Source organism: Erythrolamprus reginae, chromosome 1, assembly GCF_031021105.1.
Source record: "Erythrolamprus reginae isolate rEryReg1 chromosome 1, rEryReg1.hap1, whole genome shotgun sequence".
NCBI classification, from domain to species: domain Eukaryota; kingdom Metazoa; phylum Chordata; class Lepidosauria; order Squamata; family Dipsadidae; genus Erythrolamprus; species Erythrolamprus reginae.
This window is the reverse complement of record NC_091950.1, coordinates 363,640,882-363,665,793: the sequence shown is the minus strand read 5'-3', so window position 1 is coordinate 363,665,793 and position 24,912 is coordinate 363,640,882. Positions and strand designations below refer to the sequence as shown.

The 24,912-nt window shown below is 38.7% G+C and overlaps 1 protein-coding gene across 1 annotated transcript in view; it reads right to left on the bottom strand.

The window, feature by feature from the left end:
• Window positions 1-24,912, bottom strand: part of USH2A (usherin) — a 584,211-nt gene that overhangs the window by 26,099 nt on the left and 533,200 nt on the right. Inside the window, exons 62-65 of the mRNA XM_070728574.1 lie at window positions 18,519-18,746; window positions 15,126-16,642; window positions 13,797-14,112; window positions 398-607 (exon numbers count right to left, since the gene is read on the bottom strand). Of these exons, the coding sequence (XP_070584675.1) occupies window positions 398-607; window positions 13,797-14,112; window positions 15,126-16,642; window positions 18,519-18,746 (2,271 nt within the window). The remainder of the gene's footprint in view (window positions 1-397; window positions 608-13,796; window positions 14,113-15,125; window positions 16,643-18,518; window positions 18,747-24,912) is intronic.

Below are 24,912 nucleotides of genomic sequence, written 5' to 3'. Positions count from 1 at the left end.
ACAAATTCCTTGTGTGTCCAATCACACTTGGCCAATAAAATTCCATTCCATTCCATTCTATCATTTATTTTATAATTTCACACCAGTAATAGTTAAAATCTATAGTGAGATATGCAATACCTTTACTCTATGCAATCAAGAGGATTATTGAGGGCAATCCAATAATAATTATAGTACTCACCATCACCACAAATTTTATCAGCTCAAAGAGTTTTTAAAAATATTTGTATTGATTTTATAATATCAATATACAAACACACAACATATAACAATGTGCTCAGTGTTTTAGTGCCCGCCACCAGACAACATTCACACCCTTCCACCAAAATGGGTGGCAAATTTGGTTTATACCATTTTAACTTAAGAGCCTAACTCAAAAAGTTTGATTAATACTTACCACCTTCTCCTTTCCTTTGGTGGTATTAGAGAAGAACCTGTAGAGGGTGATTATTCCATTTGGCTTTAGAGGAGGACGTATGTGGACTACAGCAGAAGTAGAAGCTACTGTTTCAAACAAAGGGGCAGAAAGTCCTTGAGGAGGGGCTGGACCAGTCTTACATTTTGTCCAATTGCTAGCAGTTCGGCCAGCAGAATTAACTGACCAAACCTGAAAAACAAGAATTCATGACAGCCTTAAAACATTTTCTGGGGGAAAAAACATATTATAATTTCTGCTTTTGTTTATTTAACTATGGCACCCAGAGTCTATACTGCCCAGAACTCCTCTATGAGAAACACTTTGATATATAAACAAAACAAAACAAAAGCAGAGAATGCTTCAGAACAAAATGAATTTGAGAAATATTTTTATAGTTTGCATCCATATTTATCTGACTACCACATTTCCCTGAAAATAAGACCCAACTGGAAAGTAAGCCCTAGCATGATTTTCAGAATGCCCGTAATATAAGCTCTGCCCCCAAAATAAGCTCCATTTAGTATCATCAGCCAGAGGGACACATTTAGGATCCTATTTTCCCCAAAATAAGGCCTAACTGGAAAATAAGCCCTAATGCATCTTTTGGAGTAAAATTAATATGACCCAGTTTTAGTTTTGGGGGACATGGATATTTATTGATTGTCTTTTCATCCTGGTGAGCTCTCAAGGTGGCTAGAATGGGACAATTATCTTGCCCTGAAATGTAATTTCAGATGGTATCTATGGCCAAGTTAGTTTTCCCCCAGATCCATCTTGTGCATCAGATGCTTCTCTTCCTGGATCAGGAGCCCCTTCTGATAGTCCCACATTTCCTAGTCATTTTTACAACTCGACTACTACAATACATGCTATATGGAAATGTCCTTGAAAACAAATCAGAAGCTTCCATTTCTATATGCAGTGGTGGAATACAATGGTGCAGGCAGTGATGGCCAAGCCCCAGCCTGTCAATATGAGCCGTACTAGTTGATAGTTTGGATGCAAATCAAGGTGCTGTTAGGAGCTATAATCTAGGTATAGGAAAATGTTATTTGAAGCTACTTACAGTACATGCTGCGGATAGAGTAAATTTAGATTTTAGCAAAGCATTTGATAAAGTAGATCACTTCTTAATAAGATAGAGGATATTGTTTATTGTACAATATTTTATCAGATGGATTTGCTTCACTCAGTACATGATTCTTAATGAAATTACATCTACATGGAATATGTAGTGTGGTTCCTCAAAGTTTTGTCTTGGGCACAGTGACATTCAACATCTTCAAAAATGACCTAAATGAGGGGATTGAAGGGGTGCTCAGCAAATTTGAGGATAATACAACACTGGGATGAATTGCTAACATTTGGAAGCTAAGACTTAAGAATCAGAAGGATCTCGACAGACTTGAGCATTGTATCCAACAAGATACAGCTCAGTGGTAAGAAAAGTAAGGTCCTGCCCTTAGGCAGGAAAAACCAAATGCATAGGTACAAAATAGACGGCAGTTGTTTCAACAGTAGCATCAGTGAGAGAGATCTAGATATCATGCTGGACCACCACTTAAGTATGATTCAGCAGTGTGCCATAGCTGGCAACTAAACAAATGCAATTTTGGGCAGCATCAACAAAGGGATAATATCAGGATCACAGAAAGTGAAAATGCCATTCTGATGACATTCTGTTTGGAATATTGCATCCAGTTCTGGTCACCATAATACAAAAAAGATGCTGGAGCCCTAGGAAGAGCACAGGGAAGAACAACAAAGATAATAAGAGTTCTGGAAACTAAAGAATGGCTAAAGAAACTGATTATGTTTAGCTTAACAAAGAGAAGCCTGGACAGAGACATGATAGCAGTCATCCAATACTTGAAGGGCTGCCAAAAGAAACCTGAAGCTGTCTTTTAAAATTGTTATTATATTTAAATATTAATAACACTGGTAAGTGTGATTTTATATTTTCACTGTAAACCAATTGTTTGGTAACCAATGGACTAGGAAACAAAATAAAACAAAAACAAAAGTAAGTTTATTTAACGACTGTACAATTTTAAAGGATCATCATACATGTCAATATTTCATTAAGATCTCACACGAACAACTTTCAAGACTTTCTATCTGAGTAAATACTACCCTAGTATGCTTGACATTACCTTAGTTCCAGGAGATAGAGGATTGTAGGGACCTTGAAGATTTTCTAGTCCAGTTTCTGCCCAGTACAGGAATTCTCATATTCTGGACAAATGGCTATTCAATCTTTTCCTGAGATCCTCAAATTTTGGAGCATTCACAGAAGCCTATAAAGCAGGCTGTGAGAGAGACTTAACAGCTCTCACAGTCATCAGGTCCAGCAGTCTCTCATGTTCATTCAATGTTCATTCAACTTGCTGCTGAATTATTTAATGTTACACTGAGTAGCATGGAAAGGTTATAACACAGAAGTGCAGTAAACCTTCTAGAATTCCTGATCATTTGCATGAGGTCAGTCAGCTCAAGTCACAACCCACCTTTAGTAGCATAACATACTTAGTTCAGAGCACCCATAGAGTAAAAAAATCTATGAAGATCATAAGAGAGCTAGAACTCAGTTGTATGTGAAATGTTAAGGACCTTGCACCTATAAATCAAACTTATCCAAGATATTAAAATTTAAATATAATGAACATATAAATAATATATATTAAAAGCTTCAAGAATATCTGTGTGTACTTAGCAAATCAATATATTCAGTCAATTCTTAGTATTTTCTTTATTCATCTTCAATAGATTATACTGAACATGTAATAAGTTGATAATATTGCTAAACTGATAATAAGGCAACAAATATATTGCCTAAGATACAATCTTTACTAAGGTTTTGCAAGTATTTTATGAGATTATCTTAATCAATGCACATAGGAAGGATTCCAAGATGTAATAGCTACAAAAGTGTCTAGTTCAAAGCTCTTCTTTGGAGACGGCTTTGTTTTTGTCAGCTTCACAAAACCAGGGTGATCTGCACACTATATGAAACTCAGCAGTTATTAAACAGGACCTGCAACAAATCTGCATGAAAATTAAATTTTACTTTCATCAAGGAGAGAATAAACATATGGGAGGATGTTTAATCTTATTTATCAAAGACCATTTGTATAATTAAACACGAATATCATAAAAGGTTGACTGAGGTCATGATTTGCATGAGTAAGTAATTTGTAGAATGTCAGGTGCAATAGATGGAATAGATGGATGTGTGAATATATAGGGTTAAATTAGACTCAATAATAGTGAAACACACAGTGATCAATCAGAATGATAGATCTAAATGGCAATACAAGGGGACTGTCTGTGATTTTTGAGTATTAAGTATTCCTTAGTAAGCTTTCATGTCGAGCAGTTCTAACTGTACTAAAACCTGCTCTTACGCTATCTCCTAATTTTATGCTGTAAAATTAGAATTTATTGGAAAAGGAAGCCAAAGGTCCTAAATACTTTCATAAATGAAGATTTAATGGACCTTGTTATTGTGGATCTAGCTTCAATTGCAACCTAGAAGTCATTAGTAGATCATTGGTGCTAGAAGATTCAGGAAAAGAAACCAATTTTAGTGGCCAACTGATGTCTGAAAGATGATGATGATGATGACAATAATAATAATAATAATAATAATAATAATAATAATAATAATAATAAAGCGGCCTTTTGCAGTTGACAGATGGAGATTTTGTCAATTCTGATGGTTTTCAAATGTCCACTGAGATCCTTTGGCATTGCGCCCAGCATGCCAAGTACCACTGGGACAACTTTCATTGGCTTATGCCAGAGTTGTTGCAGCTCGATTTTTAGATCCTCGTATTTCACTAATTTCTCTAGCTGGGATTACGATGTCAATGATCCATGCTTTCTTTTTCTCCACAATCAGGATGTCTGGTGTGTTATGCTTTTGAATTCAGTCAGTCTGAAGTCGGAAGTCCCACAGTAGTTTTGCTTGCTCATTTTCAACCACTTTTTTGAGCTTATGATCCCACCAGTTCTTTGCCACTGGTAGATGGTAGTTCTGGCATATGTTCCAGTGGATCATCTGTGCCAAAGCATCGTGTCTATGCTTGTAGTCAGTCTGTGCGATCTTTTTGCAGCAGCTAAGTATGTGATCGTCTGTTGATTTTTCAATTCTGGCTTTGACAGCATTTGTTCTAATGGCCTGTTCTTGTGCTGCCAGTATTATTTATTTTATTTTATTTATTTATTGGATTTGTATGCCGCCCCTCTCCGTAGACTCGGGGCGGCTAACAACAGTAATAAAAACAGCATATAACAATCCAATATTAAAACAGTTAAAACCCTTATTATAAAACCAAACATACATACAGACATACCATGCATAAAATTGTAAAGACCTAGGGGGAAAGAGTATCTCAGTTCCCCCAAGCCTGGCGGCAGAGGTGGGTTTTAAGAAGCTTACGAAAGGCAAGGAGGGTGGGGGCAATTCTAATCTCTGGGGGGAGTTGGTTCCAGAGGGCCGGGGCTGCCACAGAGAAGGCTCTTCCCCTGGGTCCCGCCAAGCGACATTGTTTAGTTGACAGGACCCAGAGAAGATCCACTCTGTGGGACCTAACTGGTCGCTGGGATTCGTGCAGCAGAAGGCGGTCCCTGAGATAATCTGGTCCGGTGCCATGAAGGGCTTTATAGGTCATAATCAACACTTTGAATTGTGACCGGAAACTGATCGGCAACCAATGCAGACTGCGGAGTGTTGGTGTAACATGGGCATATTTGGAAAAGCCCATGATTGCTCTCGCAGCTACATTCTGCACGACCTGAAGTTTCCGAACACTTTTCAAAGGTAGCCCCATGTAGAGAGCATTACAGTAGTCGAGCCTCAAGGTGATGAGGGCATGAGTGACTGTGAGCAGTGACTTCCGGTCCAAATAGGGCCGCAACTGGTGCGCTAGACGAACCTGGGGAAATGCCCCCCTCGCCACAGCCGAAAGATGTTTCTCTAATGTGATCTGGGGATCGAGGAGGACGCCCAAGTTGCGAACCCTCTCCGAGGGGGTCAATATTCCCCCCCCCCCGGGTGATGGATGGACAGATGAAATTGTCCTTGGGAATGAAAACCCACAGCCACTCCGTCTTGTCTGGGTTGAGCTTGAGTCTGTTGACACCCATCCAGGCCCCAACAGCCTCCAGACACCGGCACATCACTTCCACTGCTTTGTTGACTGGACATGGGGTGGAGATGTAAAGCTGGGTATCATCAGCATACTGATGTTACCTCACCCCATGCCCTTGGATGATCTCACCCAGCGGTTTCATGTAGATATTAAATAGCAGGGGGGAGAGGACTGACCCCTGAGGTACCCCACAAGGGAGAGACCTCGGGGTCGACCTCTGACCCCCCACTAACACCAACTGTGACCGACTGGAGAGGTAGGAGGAGAACCACTGAAGAACAGTGCCTCCCACTCCCAACCCCTCCAGCCAGCGCAGAAGGATACCATGGTCGATGGTATCGAAAGCCGCTGAGAGGTCAAGGAGCACCAGGACAGAGGATAAACCCCTGTCCCGGGCCCGCCAGAGATCATCCAAAGCAGTTTCATCCAAAGCAGTTTCCATGCTGTAACCAGGCCTGAAACCCGACTGTTGAGGACCTAGATAATCGGCTTCTTCCAAGGACTGCTGGAGCTGGAGCGCCACCACTTTCTCAACAACTTTACCCATAAAGGGAAGGTTGGAGACTGGACGATAGTTATTAAGTATGGCTAGGTCCAGGGAAGGCTTCTTGAGGAGGGGGCACACATTAGTCATTCTGTGTCCTTTTTGAGTGTTTCACTTGTAAGCCATGACCAGGTTTTTTCTTTATCCACTTTGCCTTCAATCTTCTCCAAGAACTGGCCATGCAACGCTTTGTTCCACCAACTGTCCATACGACATTCAGTTACAGTTTTCCTGTACTGGTCCTTAGTTTGCTTCACCTTGAGAAGCTTCCTATTGTTGACCTCCATCAATGCTGACTCTTTGCTCTCCTTCACATAGTCAGCTAATGCATGCTTCTCTTCTTCCACTGTCTGCTTCACTTGCAAAAGTCCTCTGCCGCCTATTTTCCTTGGTAAATACAGCCTGTCAATGTCACTGTGGGGATGTAGTGCATGATGGATCATCATTAATTTTCTGGTTTTCCTGTCCAAGTTGTGCAGCTCTGCTTGAGTCCAGTTCAGTATGCCAGCTGTGTATCTAATGGCAGGTATGGCCCAAGTATATATAGCCTTGATAGTGTTGCCACCATTCAGTTTGCTCTTCAAAATGTTTCTGGTCCTCTGGATGTATTCTTTGCTGATCACAGTTTTCACATGACCATGCTTGATATTATCCAGTTGCAAGATGCCCAAGTATCTTTAGGCTTCTGGCTGGTGGCACTTGATGGTTTGACCATTTGGCATTTCAATGCCCTCACTTTCAGTGATTTCCCCCTTTTTCAGTGCCACTGTAGCACATTTATCCAGGCCAAACTCCATGCTGATGTCATTGCTAAAGATTTGCACAGTGTTGGTTAGTGACTGTATCTCAGTTTCTGATTTTCCGTACAACTTCAGGTCATCCATATACAGCAGATGGATTATCTTCTTGTGGTTACTGTCCCTCTATTTAAACAAGATTGCCTTGCAATTAAAACCTTCCATGTTTTAGTATCTAATCCTGCTAAGTTTTTTGGATGAAAAAATAGGAAACGTTTGACTGTCAGACAATAAAACTTGGTGACTGAACTCTGGACATAAATGCCAGACGCACAAAAAAAAAACCTTAAAAAGCCAGTTTCTACAATTGGTTCATTTTGTGACAGAGGGATAAAAACACATATTTTAAAAAATATATAAAAAAAATAAATCAAAGCTTTCCACAACTATTGTTCCTTTTAAATATTTCATTGCATCCATAACTAACATGGATGTTTACCTCCAAAAGACAGACAATTTAATAATTTGTTCCTATTGGTACATAATGAGATAGTTAAAACACTCCCAGGAGAGAGATAAGCAGATATTAAAAGGTCTTTCCAATACCTGCACTGACTAAGGGCAACAGTTAATTCAATAGATTCGATCAAAATCACTACTTCTTTCAGGCCTGCTGATTTATTGCTTTGGCTGTAGTTAGTCATCACTCATTTTAGTTTGCTTTTCAGAGCTCATGAATTATGCGGTATAAATAAAAAGATACAATCAAGGAAACCATATCAATTCACATAACAGCCAGGGGATATATAGACTCCCATGGCACTCACAGTAATGTCTTTTTAAAAGACAGGCCTATCACGGTGTACGTATCTCAGAAGCAAACAACCAAAGAGGTCTTGCCCTAATGAAGAATTAGTGAGCTCATAACTACTGTATCTGTATGTATGAATTTATCATAATTAAGCAGGGACTTTTTATTTACTTGAGCAATTGTGCAAAGATTAATCACCAACTTCATCACCGCACAAAGATCTGAAAAGGGTAAAGATAAACATAAATGGGTATTTTTGTTGAAATTTGTTTTCTCCCATCTCTGTTTCTGCCTCTCTCTGATGCTGCACCAATCAGAAACCAGCTTGATTAAACATCAATCAGTAGTCAGCAAAGAGTAAACAGCTATAAAAATAGAAGTCCTGTCAATCCCTGCTTAGTTGCCTGTGATTTGCATAGAAGATTCATCTTGCTTCTGAAGATACCAATCACTGTTGCCAGCAAAATATCAAAAATCTGTTGTTTTAGACCACTGTCATTAAAACCTGAAGCCAAAAACTGTCCACGGTGCTTCATATATAAGTAATGATAGTTTCATTTGTTTCCTGAACTGAAATCCAATATAAAAACAATTCTGCGGAATCCTCTCTGGCAAAATAAACTCTATAAATCAGATGCCACCAATGAAAAGGCCCTGCTTTGGTAGATATAGATCACAGCTCTGATAAGTAGCATCTGAAACATTTTTAAATCAAAGTATATTTTATAGGATTTGCATTGATTTTTGTACTCTGTCACATTATAAAACTAAATTATTGAACCCTTGAGCATGATCATTGATCTTTGTACCATAAGTAGCTCTCTAGATGGCAATTGCTGATTGCAATTCTTTGTGCTTCTTTAGAAGATATTTATTAATTTTATTTTATTTATTTATTTATTTATTTTGTCAAGTACATATTGGTACTACAGTATACAAAGATATAACAATATTTATATACATGATACTAGTAAGAGAGAAACACTAGGACAGGGGATGGTAGGCACGCTGGTGCACTAATGCACGCCCCTTTACTGACCTCTTAGGAATCGGGTGAAGTCAACAGTGGATAGTCTAAGGATAAGGTTTTTGGGGTTAGGTGATGACACTACAGAGTCAGGTAGTAAGTTCCATGCATTAACTACTTGGTTAGTAAATTTCCTGTCTTTGGATTTTAGGAGTCTTTGGATTTGGATCCAAGTCTTTGGATTTTAGATCCAACACTTTGGATCCAAGTCTTTGGATTTTAGGAATCCAATTAAATTCTGAGCAATCCTGTGAGTCATTACAAATACATAAACACAGGTATTTGATTAATCTTTGTATTTTCTATACAAATATGCCAATGGCTTTATATGAAGACAAAGTTCTATGAAAGCTTGTCACAGACAATGGGATGTAAGACACTGTAAATAATATGACATTTCTTGCCATCTTAAAAAAAATGCTACTTAAGCTTAGATACCTGTATCTTTGAGTAAGGAAAGAACAAATGCTTCTCATTTATTTCATGTCCATTGTTCTTGTTGATGCTATGGGGGTTATCTGGAAAGTATTTGTATTTTATTTGTATTTATTAGATTTGTATGTCGCCCCTCTCCATAGACTCGGGGCGGTTACACGTAGCTATCGCGGGGAATGTTTGCAAGGGAAGTTGGTGTTATTATCATGTAGCAGGAAGAGAACAAGCAGTGTCAGTGTTCAATGGATCATTGACTGGCATTGTGGTGAAGTTTAGAGATGAAAGCCCTCATTCCATTTCCCTCCAAGTGTGAAGTGCACACTGTAATACGCTACCTGAATGCTAAGGGCATGAACTTTGCTGCGATGGGTGCCCACGATTTGTGTGCGATCGGTGCCCAAGATTTTTCTTGATGATTGCTGAATTTTGAATTTTTTGGCTAAAGGAGAATGGGTATGGTGCCACTGCATTGACTGACATTTGCTCTCTGGAGTATGGTGATAAACCCAAGTTTCATCTCCCGTCACTATATAGTTGAGAAAAGCCTTGCCTTCAATCTCAAAATGGTCAAGAAATTCTCAGGCGGCACTGACTCTGTGGATTTTGTGAGCTTCAGTAAGCATCTTGGGCACCATCACAGCAGCGTTCATGCCCTTAGCATTCAGGTAGTGTATTACAGCATTCACTTCATACTTGGAGGGAAACGGAATAAGGACGCTTGTCTCTAACCTTCACCACAATGCCAGTCAATGATCTACTGACCACTATCACTGCTCATTCTTTTCCGCTGGCTTCTCGCTATAGTAATAGTAATAAATAGCAATATCGGTATAGTATATATAGTATACTATTAGTACATAGTAAATTATAGTAGTAATACCAACTTCCTACATGCCTTGTAATCTTACTTTCCGGATAACCCTCGTGTATCAATTTTTCCATGATAGCATTTCACTAAGCTCAATGCCCAAATACTTAAGTGACCACACTTGTTCTGTGTCCTTATCATCTAATGCCCATTTATGTCTCTTTTGTCCTTTAATAAATATTGCCATCTTACTTTTCAAATAATTTATATGTAAGTATGCATTCCTGCAGTAGGTACCAAATTCTATCAGGATTTTTCTCTAATTCTAATTAATGTAGTTGACATTACCATCATGTTGCCTGGTATTTTGTCCATCTCTCCTTTCTAACTGAAGATTTCACAACTAAACCTGGGGGTCCTTGATGTGAAAAGAATTGTTCCATCCTAAGATCTTTCTCGTACTGCCCTGGATTAAAGAGTTTGTTAAAGCTTCAGAAATAAAAAGAAGAAAATATACTATCATTTCTGACCTTAGTTGTATTGTTAATGTCAGAACCATCAAGCTAGACTCTGAAGACTGACAGCATTTTTTTTAAAGGCCTTCTTTCCATTTTAGGAAATTTACTTGCATTTAAAACTTTATAGCCAACAAACAGGGCTCTGAGAGAGATGCGGAAAAATCAATATGATACTTAATGAAAAATAAATCTGGGTTTCATCAAAAGTCAATTCCTACACTTATGAATTAGATGTCTCACAAGCAATATAAATATATTGTCAACAATAGTAAGTCTAAGAATAGCTCCCTGAGGGATGATACATATGACATCTGCAGAAGAAGAATACAGGCATGCTTTTTCTCCCTTTCACATAGACACCTTCTCCATTTTAGAATAAAACTATAATTGCTAACATATATGGCTTAGTTCATCACTCACTAATTTTAAAGTAGCTACCGGTATTAATAAATACTTGATTAATAAAATAAGCCAAACAAAAATAAGTGAGCAATGACTTGCTTGTTTGTTTGCTTGTTTGTTTATTTATTTATTTATTAGATTTGTATGCCACCCCCTCCGAAGACTCAGGGCAGCTCACAAGATACAATATAAAACAGTGCCTACAAAACAAATCTAATTAGTTAAAAACTACAAAGCTAAAAACCCAGTATATTAAAATCAATCAACTAATTCAATCACAGCCATACATCACATTTATTGGCCAGGAGGTCCAGATCTACGTAATTGCCCCAGGCCTGGCAATTATAATTTATTTGAATTCTTATTCAGTATGCTGGTGGTTTCAGCTGAAGTCTAACTCTTGGATACCGTACAGAGTGTTACAGCCCATGTAAATGCTTACAAAAGGAGACATGCTAGAAGAAATATCCAGATTCCTATCATATGAATAATTAAAAGTAAAAGACTGAATATATACTAATAACATTTTCCAAAGGAAACTCATCATTTGCTTAAAAGATCATAAAACTTAAAAGATCATAAAACTTCTGGTTTTGCTGCCTGCATGTGTTTGCTACAACTGCATAAAACCCATCAATTTAAGTTGCATTAACAGAGGGATAGAATCAAGATCACATGGTGTTAATACCATTTTATAATGCCTTGATAAGACCACACTTGGAATACTGCATTCGCCACAATGTAAAAAGGATGTTGAGACTCTAGAAAGTGTGCAGAGTAGAGCAAAGATGATTAGGGGACTAGAACTTATGAAGAACGGTTGCAGGAACTGGATGTCTCTAGTTTAATGAAAAGAAGGACTAGGGGAGACATGATAGTAGTGTTCCAATATCTCAGGGGTTGCCACAAAGAGTCAGGCTGTTCTCCAAAGCACATGAGGGTAGGACAAGAAGCAATGGGTAGAAACTAATCAAGGAGAGAAGCAGCTTAAAACTAAGGAGAAATTTCCTGACAGTTAGAACAATTAATCCATGGAACAGCTTGCCTCCATAAATTGTGAATGCTCCAACACTGGACGTTTTTAAGAAGATGTTGGATAACCATTTGTCTGAAGTGGTGTAGGGTTTCCTGACAAAGCAAGGAATTGGACTAGAAGACCTCCAAGGTCCCTTCTAACTTTGTTGTTGTTGTTGCTATTATTATTATTATTATTATTATTATTATTATTATTACTATTATTATTATTATTAATAATAATTATTATTAATAATTATTATTACTATTATTGTTATCATTACTATTAGCATTAGCATTAGTATATAATCTCATTCTCTCTCCCCCCCCCTCTCTCCCTCCCTCTCTCTCTCTCTCAAATATTCCAGCCTATAACGTGATTCCCTGAAGCATTCTAGCAGTTCTCTCATTGTTAACTTGTTGAAGCTCAAATAAAGTGGCACCCACAGAAATAAGAAATTAAATGTCTTAGGACCAGATTACCTACAGGACTGTCTTCTGCCCCATGTATCCCAGTGGCTGGTCAGGTCCCACAGAGTCGACCTTCCCCCATTGGCCCGTCAGCCAGGCAATGTTGTCTGGTGGGGCCTAGGGGAAGAGCCTTCTCTTTGGTGGCTCTGGCCCTTTGGAACAAACTCCCTCTGGAGATCCGTATAGCCGCCCCCCACCCTCCTGGCCTTCCAAAAGGCTTTGAAAACTTACCTCTGTTGGCAGGCTTGGGGCTGTTGAATGTTAACATCAAGCCCAGCCTTAGTACGATTGTGTTGTGAGTGAGTAGGGGTGTTTGATTTTAAATTTGGGGTTTTAGACTGTTTTAAATACAGTGGTACCTCTACTTACGAACTTAATTCGTTCCGTGACCAGGTTCTTAAGTAGAAAAGTTTGTAAGAAGAAGCAGTTTTTCCCATAGGAACCAATGTAAAAGCAAATAATGCGTGCGATTGGGAAAACCACAGGGAGGGTGGAGGCCCTGTTTCCTCCCAGGAGATTCCTAGAGAGGCCCCATGAAGCCTTCTCCCTGCCTCTTCTGGTTACAGTTTCGGAGGCTCGGGTTTGTAAGTGGAAAATGGTTCTTGAGAAGAGGCAAAAAATATTGAACACCCGGTTCTTATCTAGAAAAATTCATAAGTAGATGCGTTTGTAGCTAGAGGTACCACTGTATTGGACTTTTTTGCATTGGTCTTTTTTTATATATATATGTTGTAAGCCATCCTGAGTCCTTGGAGAAGGGTAGCATATAAGTCCAATAAATAAAATAAAATAAAATAAAAAAATAAATAAACAAATAATTGAAGAGCCATCATTCCCATGATCTCAAGCATTCCTCTGAAACTTGCCATGTACAGCCATCTATATCCCATGTGTAACTATGCAGACTCACAAGAGGCATCCAAAACCTTTTAGTGAAAAAAACATGTCCGAATTCCCAAGGTCCTAATTTATCCAGCTGAAAAGACACTAGTAATAATTACTAGAATTAAGTAACCATTGTTGCCCCTTGGTTGCGACAAGTCTTGTTGAGGCCTCTGGATATGCTATATCACTCAGATAATACGCTAACTGAAGTACTCTTTCTGGGGACTAAGTCAGCCAGCAAGAAAAGACAGAGAAATATATACACAACCCCCTCCCCCCATTTTTATATATCTAGAGCCTGTGCAGAAAAGAGTTACATCTGCATCAGAACTGGAGTAGAAGGCACTCGTATCCATTCAGCATCATGCCCCTGGGAATCTGTCAGCTTCACTACATCACAAAACAAGTTCATGTATAAAGAGGAATTGCTATGCCATCTCAAAGCACTGTGACCCCTAACAGTTCTTAGAGAGAATAATACCATTGCTAAGATAGTGTATATTAACCATTTGATAAAGAAAATTTCTCAGTGAGATGCCCAGAAATGTTCACAGCAATGTCCCGTTTTCCTACCTGATATTCATAGTCGGTGAAAGGCAAGAGTGTGTCATCTTTGAATGAAGTGGATGAACCATTATAAACAAGGCTGACATTGGGTTGATTGGGTACTGACTGTCTTCGATAAAGCTCATAATGTAAGATGTCTCCATTTGGGTGCTTTGGGCCAGTCCACACAATGGAAAGAACAGTCTGGAATCCATCAGAACTTGACTGGGCATCTATGAAAGGAGCTGGCTGTATTTCAGGGGGTGCTTCAGGAGTTTGTATGGATGACCATTCACTGTGAGTGCAGCCCAGAAGACTGCAAGCTTGTACTTGTACTTCATACCTTTACAAACACAAACCACAAATGAGGCAGTAGAATCTAGGCTTTGCACTAGATATAAAAGTAGTATACAGTGATCCCTCGGTTAGCGCGGGGGTTACGTTCCAAGACCTCCCGCGCTAACCGATTTCTGCGTTATACTGGATGCGGAAGTAAAAACACCATCTGCGCATGCGCGCCCTTTGTTCCATGACCGCACATGCGCAGAAGGTGGAGCGACGCAAGTTCGGAGGCTGGCAATGCAATGGTGATTTTTCCGGGCTCCTCGCCGCTACCCACAGGGCAGCGCTGGCGGCAATGGCAATGGCAACCCTCCCTCCTTCCCTCCTTCCCTTCTCTCCCTCCCTCCTTCCCTCCTTCCTTCCTCTCACCGGCTTTCTTGGGGCAGCGCTGGCGGCAATGGCAATGGCAACCCTCCCTCCTTCCCTTCTCTCCCTCCCTCCTTCCTTCCTGATTTTGGCCAATCAGCAATCAGTATGACGTCATCGGGCGGGAAAAACCGTGGTGTAGGAAAAAAACCGCGGACTTATTTTTTAATTAATATTTTTTGAAAAACCGCGTTGCAGTGTTTCGCGCTAATCGAGAACGCGCAAATCGAGGGATCACTGTAATGTCCATGATGTTCCACAAGACTAAGTTTGCAGATATTGAAACCAAGAAGAAATGCATGTCTTAAAAAGACTGGACTGTTAATTAAGATCTTTTAGTGAATAAGAATCTAATCATATGAGTTGAAAATATTGAGATACTTTCATCTGGAAAGAAAAGAACACAACACTAAATTTGTTAGAAATATAAAATCTGATTGGCAAAGGCTAGCTATAAAAGAACAACAATCTTATTGACTAAGTAAATTTAGTCCACAATTCTTACATTGGACAAACTAATATGCACGCAGCTCCCAGCTTTTTCATGGATGCAGTGAGCTAAACGTATGCCTTGGGAAATCAACTTATGTTCTAAAGTACAAGAATTCCCTCCTCGTTTACTCATTACAGCATATACTTATAACATACCTGTGATAGGGTTTTAATTCTGTTAAATTGTAAGACTGTCTTCCAAAAGAATCATGGAATGAATCCAGATAAATCATTTTCTTTTGTGATTTAATAGGCTCCTGAAGAATGATAGTATAATTGATCAGGTTACCATTAATCTTTGCTGGAGGATCCCAAATAACCAAAATTGTCTGTGCGGTCCATGGATGCAACAGAGGTGGAGACATTCCAGATGGGGCAGAAGGATCGGCTCTTATCTTGGCTATCTGACTGGTGACACTCCCTTGGCTGTTGTTTGCAGTAACAGTATAAATGTACTCTATACCAGAAGTTAACATAAAGTCCTTATAGTGTCTATCTAGACCTGAATAAATCAGCAATCCATTCCTCCTTAGCTCATAAATCAGGATTTTACCATTTGGATTATTGGGAGCTTTCCATGTAATTTCTAGAGATTCTGAATCTGTCACTAGTAACTTGGGGGGATCTAAGTTAAGAGGAGGGGCTTCCATTGTCCAAGCAGATTGGGAAGCACTAACAGTGCAGCCTCCATTGGTACAGGCAACCAACGTGATGTCAAATTTAGTATAAGGTTGTAGATTCACTACTGTCTTGAATAAATTCTTCCCAACATATTGTTCATCACCATTCAGCTTTAAAATATACTTTATGATTTCACCATTTGGAATTTGGGGTGGCGACCAAGATACATTAATCTGGGTAGCATGTATACCTTCTAGAGTAGGAGGGCTGACCATTGCTGGGGCTGCTTCTAAGGTCTTTATTCTGGAATGGTTACTAGAGCAGCAGCCTCCCAGGGTACAAGCAGTTATTACATAATTGTACTCTGTATATGGAAGCAAGCCTTCATCAGTATAATTGAAGGTTGAAGCATCAAAGCTAAAAGGATAGGGGACATCATTTCTTTGGAGCTTATATGACAGCAGAACACCGTTGCTTTTTTCTGGGAATGACCATGAAATCCATATTTTGCTGGGGTTTTGAGGAATATTTGTTAACATGGGAGCAGCCATGCCTTCTGGGGCAGCTTGGCTGGTTTTTGCAGCAGACCAAGGACTATCAGTGTAGCCTGCTGAATTCCAGGCACGTATTTTATATTCGTATGTAGTCCATGGCTGCAAATGCTGAGCATGATATACAAATGCATTACTCCCAGTGTTATATTCAGTGAAAACAATGTTCTCTTCTTCTGTCATGCTATTTTCCCCTGGAGCATTTTCTTTGGTGTGTCTGTGAATAACTTCATAGCGCATTATTTTGCCATTTGAATTAATTGGCTGAGACCAGCTCAGTTCAATGCTGGTTGCATTCACCCAATGGATTATGGGAGCCATTTGAGAAGCAGGAGGGGCTGCGTCTGTCCAAGTTTTCTGCGGTGAAGAGCGAGTGCAACCAGCTGCTGTACAGGCTTCAAGAAGGAGGGTGTATTCAGTGAAGGGCTCAAGACGTCTGAAGAGGAACTGACGAGACAAACCACTGTATTCTAGATTACCATCACTGAAAATATTGTAAACCTGAAAGGAAAGACAATGTCCATACATTAGCAGCAAGACCATTAGTGGCCTCATTAAGCAGCTTTTTAAACTTAATATAACCCCCAAATAGGTATAATAACTTTTCATAGGGTCCAATGGCAGCCCATCCCTGCTGCTCTTTGGATATTGTAAAAACAGGGGGTTATTAAAGATCCAGCAGGCATAATAAAAAGCATGAAGAAAGTGTTCAGTTTGATGGTTAACCTCCTATCTATCTTTTTTTGGGGGGGGGGAAAGTTTTACTCTATTCACTTTTTTGCATATGTTATTTGCAGACACCGTTGAGCTAGTGTTAATTCCTGTAGGCTAATTCTTTCTTGTCAACATTGCCTTCTTCCAAGGGCAGGGAGAGAGTGACTGGCACCAAATCACCCAGGTAGCTTTCTGCCTAAGGCAGGGGTACAACTTGAGTTTTTTCATTCAAGGGCCAGTGCCTTAAGTACTAGATTCAACAAGCTCAGAATGCTTACATTATGTACTCAGCATTGTTTTAATGTTGAAGGATTCACTGAGGAAATCAAGATGTACATATAGATCCAAAGTTAATGGTCTAAGCATTATATTTGGATTATTTTTAAGAATACTGGAAAGCTCTGTGTTTGACCTTTTAGAGGAATCACTATGCTGTTGCTTGGAACAAAGACATGAAAATGTCATATACTGGTGGTATTGAAAAGGATCCACTTATCTAAGAAGGATCCACTTAACTCAGTCTGATTTAATTATGGATGGATAGATAAATTTTTAAATCAAGTCTTGATTTTTAAATGAAAAAAAAGGGCTGGGGTTAAAATTTTACCTGATCATTGAAAGGATCATGAAAAATCTCTAGATGCTAAAAGCAATCAGATATTTACAAGTATTTTTTAAAGTATACTTTAACAATATCATCTTTATATTAAAATGAAAGCCTCTATTGAAAAGTGTAAAATAATAGCAATAGCAATAGCATTTAGAGTTATATAACGCTTCACAGTGCTTTACAGCCCTCTCTAAGCGGTTTACAGAGAGTAAGCATATTGCCCCCAACAATCTGGGTCCTCATTTTACGGACCTTGGAAGGATGAAAGGATGAGTCAACCTTGAGCCTACTGACATTTGATCTGCCAAACTGCTGGCAGCCGGTGATCAGCAGAAATAGCTTGCAGTACTGTACGCTAACCACTGCACCACCAAGGCTCAAATAATACAATATCTCCTTCCAGATAAAGACCAGCAGAGGGGAGAAGGATAGCAAAAAGTATCCTGGAGATGCTTCTCAGAACAGGATATATTCACGGATGTAAGGCTAACATATTTTATTATATCATAAGCCCACTTCACTAACTGTGCGATAAAACTAAAACTGGTAAGTCTTTAAATCCTACAGATGATTCTTTTACCATAAGTGTGATGATTGGAGCTCTGTGGAGATTCTTAATCATCTATGTCATGATTATCTCAAAGGTGCCTTTTCAAAAGGCAGCTGGACTTTCTTTATTTTTCCTTGAAGACGTTTTCCTATCTTATCCAAGGAGCTTCTCAATGCATTTTGATATGAACATTTTATCCCAGTAGTTATCATTTGTTTGGTACTCAAAGCACAAGCTAGGACTTGTTGTGTTGGCTGCCTTGTGACTCACTATTATTTCTTATAGGAAAAAATTGTTTGGTTCTCATAACTTCTGGCATTCATTGGAATTCTTGAATTATGAGGGTGGGCACATGTGCATGCATGATAGCGCACGCACGCACACTTTTGGCGCCTGAGAAAGAAAAAGGTTCACTATCACTATACTAGAGCATTAATGACTTTTACATCATGACTATCTCCAAAATGTTTCTGTTCCACCTTGATGAAATAAGATTCAATTACCTTAATGTTACCATTGGGCCTGGAAGGCTCTGCCCATCTGAGTAATAATGCCCTGCCATTCTCTTTCTTATCCACTGTAAAGTTGCTTAGGCCACTTGGAGAAGCTTCCAGAGTGCGTACTGAAATCCATGGACTAGCAACTTGCCCAGCGTTATTGACGGCAGCAATATGAATGTAGTAGGTTGTATACGGCTTCAAACCAAACAAGTAAGTTTGAGATATCTCTCCCTGTAGATGAAAGAGACAAATTTGTCATTTTTGTATGTGATTTGCCTGAAGATTGAGCATTTACAAAAAGTATTTTACACTATCATCTAGACATAGAGTTTTTAGTGGAAGCAATTTTTACAAGATCGATTACATAAACATGTATAGTAATATTAAATGGACTCCACTAATGTCTGTAGGTCTTGGGTCAAAAATGCACTTTTTTGTTATAACAACCCTCCCCTCTTCTGTTTTACTATTCTCTCCCACCATCTATGCTACGTAAATTTTCTCTTCTGCCATTACAGTCTATGTTTCCTGGGGGGGTTTTGTGTTTTTTTTTTAATATGAAGCAGTATATCTTCACCATAAGTAACACCCTAAATTAAAATGTAAAGATCTAAAAGCTGACTAAAAATGGTTAAAATACTGTTCAACTCCACTGGGAGTCCTAAAGAATCAGGTTAGGGATAGATCATTGATCAGTGACAAAGGAAATCGATCTATGTGGTTGCTAAGAGTTAACGCCAACTTGATGACACATTATCAGTCAATTAATTATTAGACCGACTTAAATGACTTGGCTGAAGAAGAAGGTTTCACTTTATTTTCAGAGGGCAGACTATTATTTATTTGTTTGTTTGTTTGTTTGTTTGTTTGTTTGTTTGTTTATTTATTTATTTATTTATTTATTTATTTATTTATTTATTTATTTATTTATTAAATTTGTATGCCGCCCCTCTCTGTAGACTCGGGGAGGCTCACAGCAGTGATAGAAACAATGTACAATACAAATCTAATAATACGAAGTTAAAAACCCATAATTTAAGAAACATGCACACAACACACCATACATAAATTATATAGGCCTGGGGAAGATATTTCAATTCCCCCATGCCCAACGGCAGAGGTGGGTTTTGAGAAGTTTACGAAAGGCAAGGAGGGTGGGGGCAATTCTGATCTCTGGGGGGAGTTGGTTCCAGAGGGCCGGGGCCGCCACAGAGAAGGCTCTTCCCCTGGGTCCCGCCAAATGACATTGTTTAGTTGACGGGCCCCGGAGAAGGCCAACTCTGTAGGACCTAACCGGTTGCTGGGATTCGTGCGGCAGAAGGCGGTCCCAAGGAAGTGAGGGAAGGACTTGTAAATCTCTTGCAAATGTAAGAGATGGACCTCTGGAAGTCCAGGCCAAAAGTGTGCAGTATTTGAAACCAAAGTGAGTAAGGATGCTTTGAATCCTGTATGGGCAATCTCACAATACCTCTTTTTGCAGTTCCTTAAAGGAGGCATGTGCCTTTTCTAGGGTGCATTTGACAACTACGTAGGCTCATGGAAATACATTTTTGAGTTATTACTTGGGCACATTTAGCAAAGTGTTTCCTGATATTTTCAGTGCCCATTCAAAACTGATTCTGGCACATTTCAACTGAAAGAAAACAACTCAGTTCTTTCATAATATTTTCATTTAGAATTCTTTACACACCTTTTCTCTCTTTGATGGTGATTAGATACATCCCTTTCTGATTAGTTCATTTTTAAAAAAATACTCAATTTCTTGGTTTTAGTTAAGTAGCAAAAAGCCACACGTCCAAGCTGCTAAATATTTAAATATCTGGTAAGCGGCAAGATGAAAAAATAATCTCTTTTTTGCAGAAAAATAATCTTTTTTTAAATATTAAAAGTTACATAATAAATATTTAATAGTTATTTTCCCACAACAATGAGTTTCCCTTTTAGATAAATATAACATAGCATTTGAATGTCCATTTCGAATATTAAAGCTCAAAACCCACAGTGACTGATTACAAATATACTGTTCAATGACAATTATTCATTACCCCTCCCACATTGAAGAAGGTAAGCCCCTGTGAGAATAATAATGATGAATGCAAGGGGATTCTTTGGCTAAATAGGAGTTTTTGCTTTTCATTCATTGGGAAGATGAGCAAAAATTCCTAAGCTAAAAGACTTAAATTTGTGAAAAGCACTCTATGTCAATGGGCTTTTGTTTAAATTCATCCCATTCATATTTATTCAAAAAGACATACTAAGTTCAGCAAAGGTTAGAGGGAACTGTGTAATTCTCTTTTACTACAAACTTAAATGCTTCCGGGAAAGATTTTTCTAGTGAGATTTATAGATTTTATTTTTAGTGTTATCTAGAGCAGTGGTTCCCAATATGGGGTCCACGCCCCACAGGGGAGCAATTTCATCTTGAGGGAAATTGGAACCTTGTTTAAACCTAGTTAATGGCATTTTAGGCTTCCTCCGTGTGAGTAGTTCACTTTTTGAATAATAAGAATTATATATGGGGGGGGAGGCCTCAGGGTAGAAACATAGAAGACTGACGGCAGAAAAAGACCGCATGATCCATCTAGTCTGCCCTTATACTACTTTCTGTATTTTATCTTAGGATGGATATATGTTTATCCCAGGCATGTTTAAATTCAGTTACTATGGATTTACCAACCACGTCTGCTGGAGGTTTATTCCAAGGTTCTACTACTCTTTCAGTAAAATAATATTTTCTCACATTGCTTTTGATCTTTCCCCCAACTAACTTCAGATTGTGTCCCCTTGTTCTTGTGTTCACTTTCCTATTAAAAACACTTCCCTCCTGGACCTTATTTAACCCTTTAACATATTTAAATGTTTCGATCATGTCCCCCCTTTCCCTTCTCTCCTCCAGACTATACAGATTGAGTTCATTAAGTCTTTCCTGATACGTTTTATGCTTAAGACCTTCCACCATTCTCGTAGCCAGTCTTTGGACCCATTCAATTTTGTCAATATCTTTTTGTAGGTGAGGTCTCCAGAACTGAACACAGTATTCCAAATGTGGTCTCGCCAGCACTCTATATAGCGGGATCATAATTATATAGCGGGATTTTAGAGATGCTTAGGTGGGGCATGGCCAAAAGAAGGTTGGGAACCACTGATCTAGAGAGAAGATTCCAGAATTGTTCATTCTAAGATCTAGGGACAAGGCTGCTCTTATTTTATTACTGCTCAATTTATTTTTATTTTATTTAAAATTCACTATAAGGAAAATCATGGAAGAGTTGTTGTTATTATAAACCAGGAAACTCAAATTAAAACCTAAACAAATTTTGTTTAGTGCTGCCTTTCCTTGTCTCTTTGGAGAAACAGTGCTGAAGCCACTTCTGATTTCCAATGAAGGGGAAAAAATGGAAATGCTGCAGGTCCCAAGCCTACGGTCTAAAAACAGTGAAAGGAAAATCCAAGGGGCAAGTTTGAAATTAATTAGCAAAAGCAAACTAGAAAATCTCCAGCTAGATCATTAAACTGACCAAAGAAAAACAAAGATTTAAAAGTTCTATTGTGATTATATCTACTCAGAAGGCTGAAAACTACTTAGCTTATAATATATATATGTAAACACTATTAAAATTCCTGTATCTATTTATTTCTAACCTTCAATTGGACAAATCTAGAACATATAGGGCAACAATTATTAAATCAAGGGAATTCCAATGGATTAACTTATAGAATGCCAAACCCATCTTTCTGGTGAGAATGAAATTTGAGGAAATTGTGGTTGCTTCAGCACCATTGTGTCTTTTGGCTCTACATCCCTAAAACCTGTACAATGTGAGCTGCAAGGAAAATATTTGCATCTCAAAACTGTATGTAGTCCACTATGTTCTGTCCACATAATTCATTAACAATAATAACAATAACAATAGAGTTGGAAGGGACCTTGGAGGTCTTCTAGTCCAACCCTCTCCCTAGGCTGGAAACCCTACACTACTTCAGACAGATGGTTATCCAACATCTTCTTAAAGTCATTAGGTCAGTAGAACAGTGAATAGAAAATGTGGAGATCCTTGGTTTGTGGGGAAGCAGAGTAAGTTGAGTGGTGTAACTGATTCAGGTTCTCTGATATTGGCAAGAACATTTGGCTAATGAGATTTATTATCTATTTATCTCATTAAGGTCTCTGCCTAGTAGTACAGTGGTACTACCTAAGAATGCTTCTTTTCTAGATAAGAATCAGGTGTTCAATATGTTTTTGCCTCTTCTTAAGAACCATTTTCTACTTAAGAACCCAAGCCCGGAAAAATTTCCCAGGAAATTTGAGAATGGCACGAAGGCCTCGCCAGTTTCCTGCCATTCCCCCTTTAATCCCGGCCATCTCGGGCTTTTCTGGGCTGCCAGTGGATCCTTTTGGTGGTGCTTAAGGAGGCTTTGGCAGCCCAGAGCGAACGGAGGGGGGCGTGTACTCTTCCTTGCTGCCCCAGAGTCTCTCTCTCTCTCTTTTTAAGCCTTAAAGTTTTGGATTTTATTTTTATTCCCCTCTTCTTCTTCCTCCTCCTTCCACCCAAATTCTGAACTTTCTTTCCTAATGGGTTTGCACGGATTATTTGCTTTTACATTGATTCCTATGGTAAAAAATGCTTCTACTTACAAACATTTCTACTTAAGAACCTGGTCATGGAACAAATTAAGTTCTTAAGTAGAGGTACCACTGCAAAATGGGAAGGCTAGCACTTGAGTTCATTCATTTTCTCCTCTCTCTCAGCTTTTTTATTGCAGCCATGCAATAAAGAAGCTGTTGGTCTTGCAACTGTTGGTCTTGCAACTGTTGGTCTTGCAACAGAGAAGTTATTAGGATTGGGATGCACAGCTCAGCTCTTAGTTTAGTGGCTTGAGACTCCAACTCTTTGCTTCACACTTTATTTTGATGTTCTGGGACTGAGGATGACTGAATGGATTCCAAAGCAATGCTCAGAGGTACTGTCCTAAACATTTACTTTAAAAAAAAGTATTTTAAAAAGTATAAGTGTCTTTTTATTTTTTAAATTATTTTTATTTTTCTCCTCCATACATCAAATAATTACATCACCATAAACAAAGCATAATAAAGAATCACCGAAAATACCTTGGTTTGGCTTCAATCAAAATCATTACTATCAGTGTCTGCCAGTCTGAACTTCCATTATCTTTTCATTCAACCCTCCTTTCCCTTCCTCTTCTCTTCTCCCATCTATTTTCTTTGACTTTCTCTCACCCTTCCTTCTCCACCCTCTCCACCCTCTATCTCCTTCTACCTTTCTACTTCCTCTCCTTCTTTCTTTACCCTTCCCTGAGTGAAATATCTCTAGTTCTAACAATTGTTTATTAAAACAGACTGGAAGTTTCTTTCTACATTCTTACAGTCTTGCCAAAGATTTTATTATTATGTTATTATTTTCAATCTAGCATTTATTTGTTTGTTTATTTATTTACTTGTTTATTTATTTGATTTGATTTTTATCCCGTCCTTCTCCTTAGACTCAGGGCGGCTTACAACATCTTAGCAATAGCCCTTTTTAACAGAGCCAGCATATTGCCCCCACAATCTGGGTCCTCATTTTACCCACCTCAGAAGGATGTAAGGCTGAGTCAACCTTGAACCGGTGATGAGAATTGAACCGCTGACCTACAGATCTACAGTCAGCTTCAGTGGCCTGTCTATTTCACCTGTTCAAATTCTAGATCAATGGCGAGTAAATAATCATATAGTTTCTTTATCAATTTTTCATTTTTCTCTAGTAGAATTTCATCTAGTTCAGTCACTTCTAGGTTTATACCTTCTGCTTTTTTATCTGTTTCAAATCTCGATTGTAACTGCAATCTCATGAACCAATCCATTTGTATTCCCTCTTTCTCTGAAGTTTGTGCAGATTTTAATTCACCATTATTTGTTAAAATGTCCTTTTACCTAGAGATATAATCTCAATTAATTTGACTTGGGTGTGATAAGGTTTCAGTAATATATGTCCAGTATGGCACACTCAAATAATGTTTAGATTCCCCCCCCCCCTACTAAAGATAGTGAGTTTCTAACTGCATGCCTCTGGAAGTAGCTACTGTATGTATTTTATTCTTTCCATACCAAATAAGTGCGTGACATCCCTAAACATTTACTACTTGTTGAAAATGGGTGTGGCAAAACTAAAATGCCTCGTTTTCTGTAGCCTGCCTTTCTGTGTCCATCGCATCTTACTATGCCAGCTTGTGTCTGCTGTTTCTAGTAATATAGGTTGTCCTCACTGGACTATGGGATGCTGAGATATCATAATGGCAGGCTGGGCACCCAGTGCCCAGATCACAATCACATGATTACATGGATGCTGCAACCACAGAAATGCAGCTACCACTCATACAGTGCTGTTGCAAGCTTTAA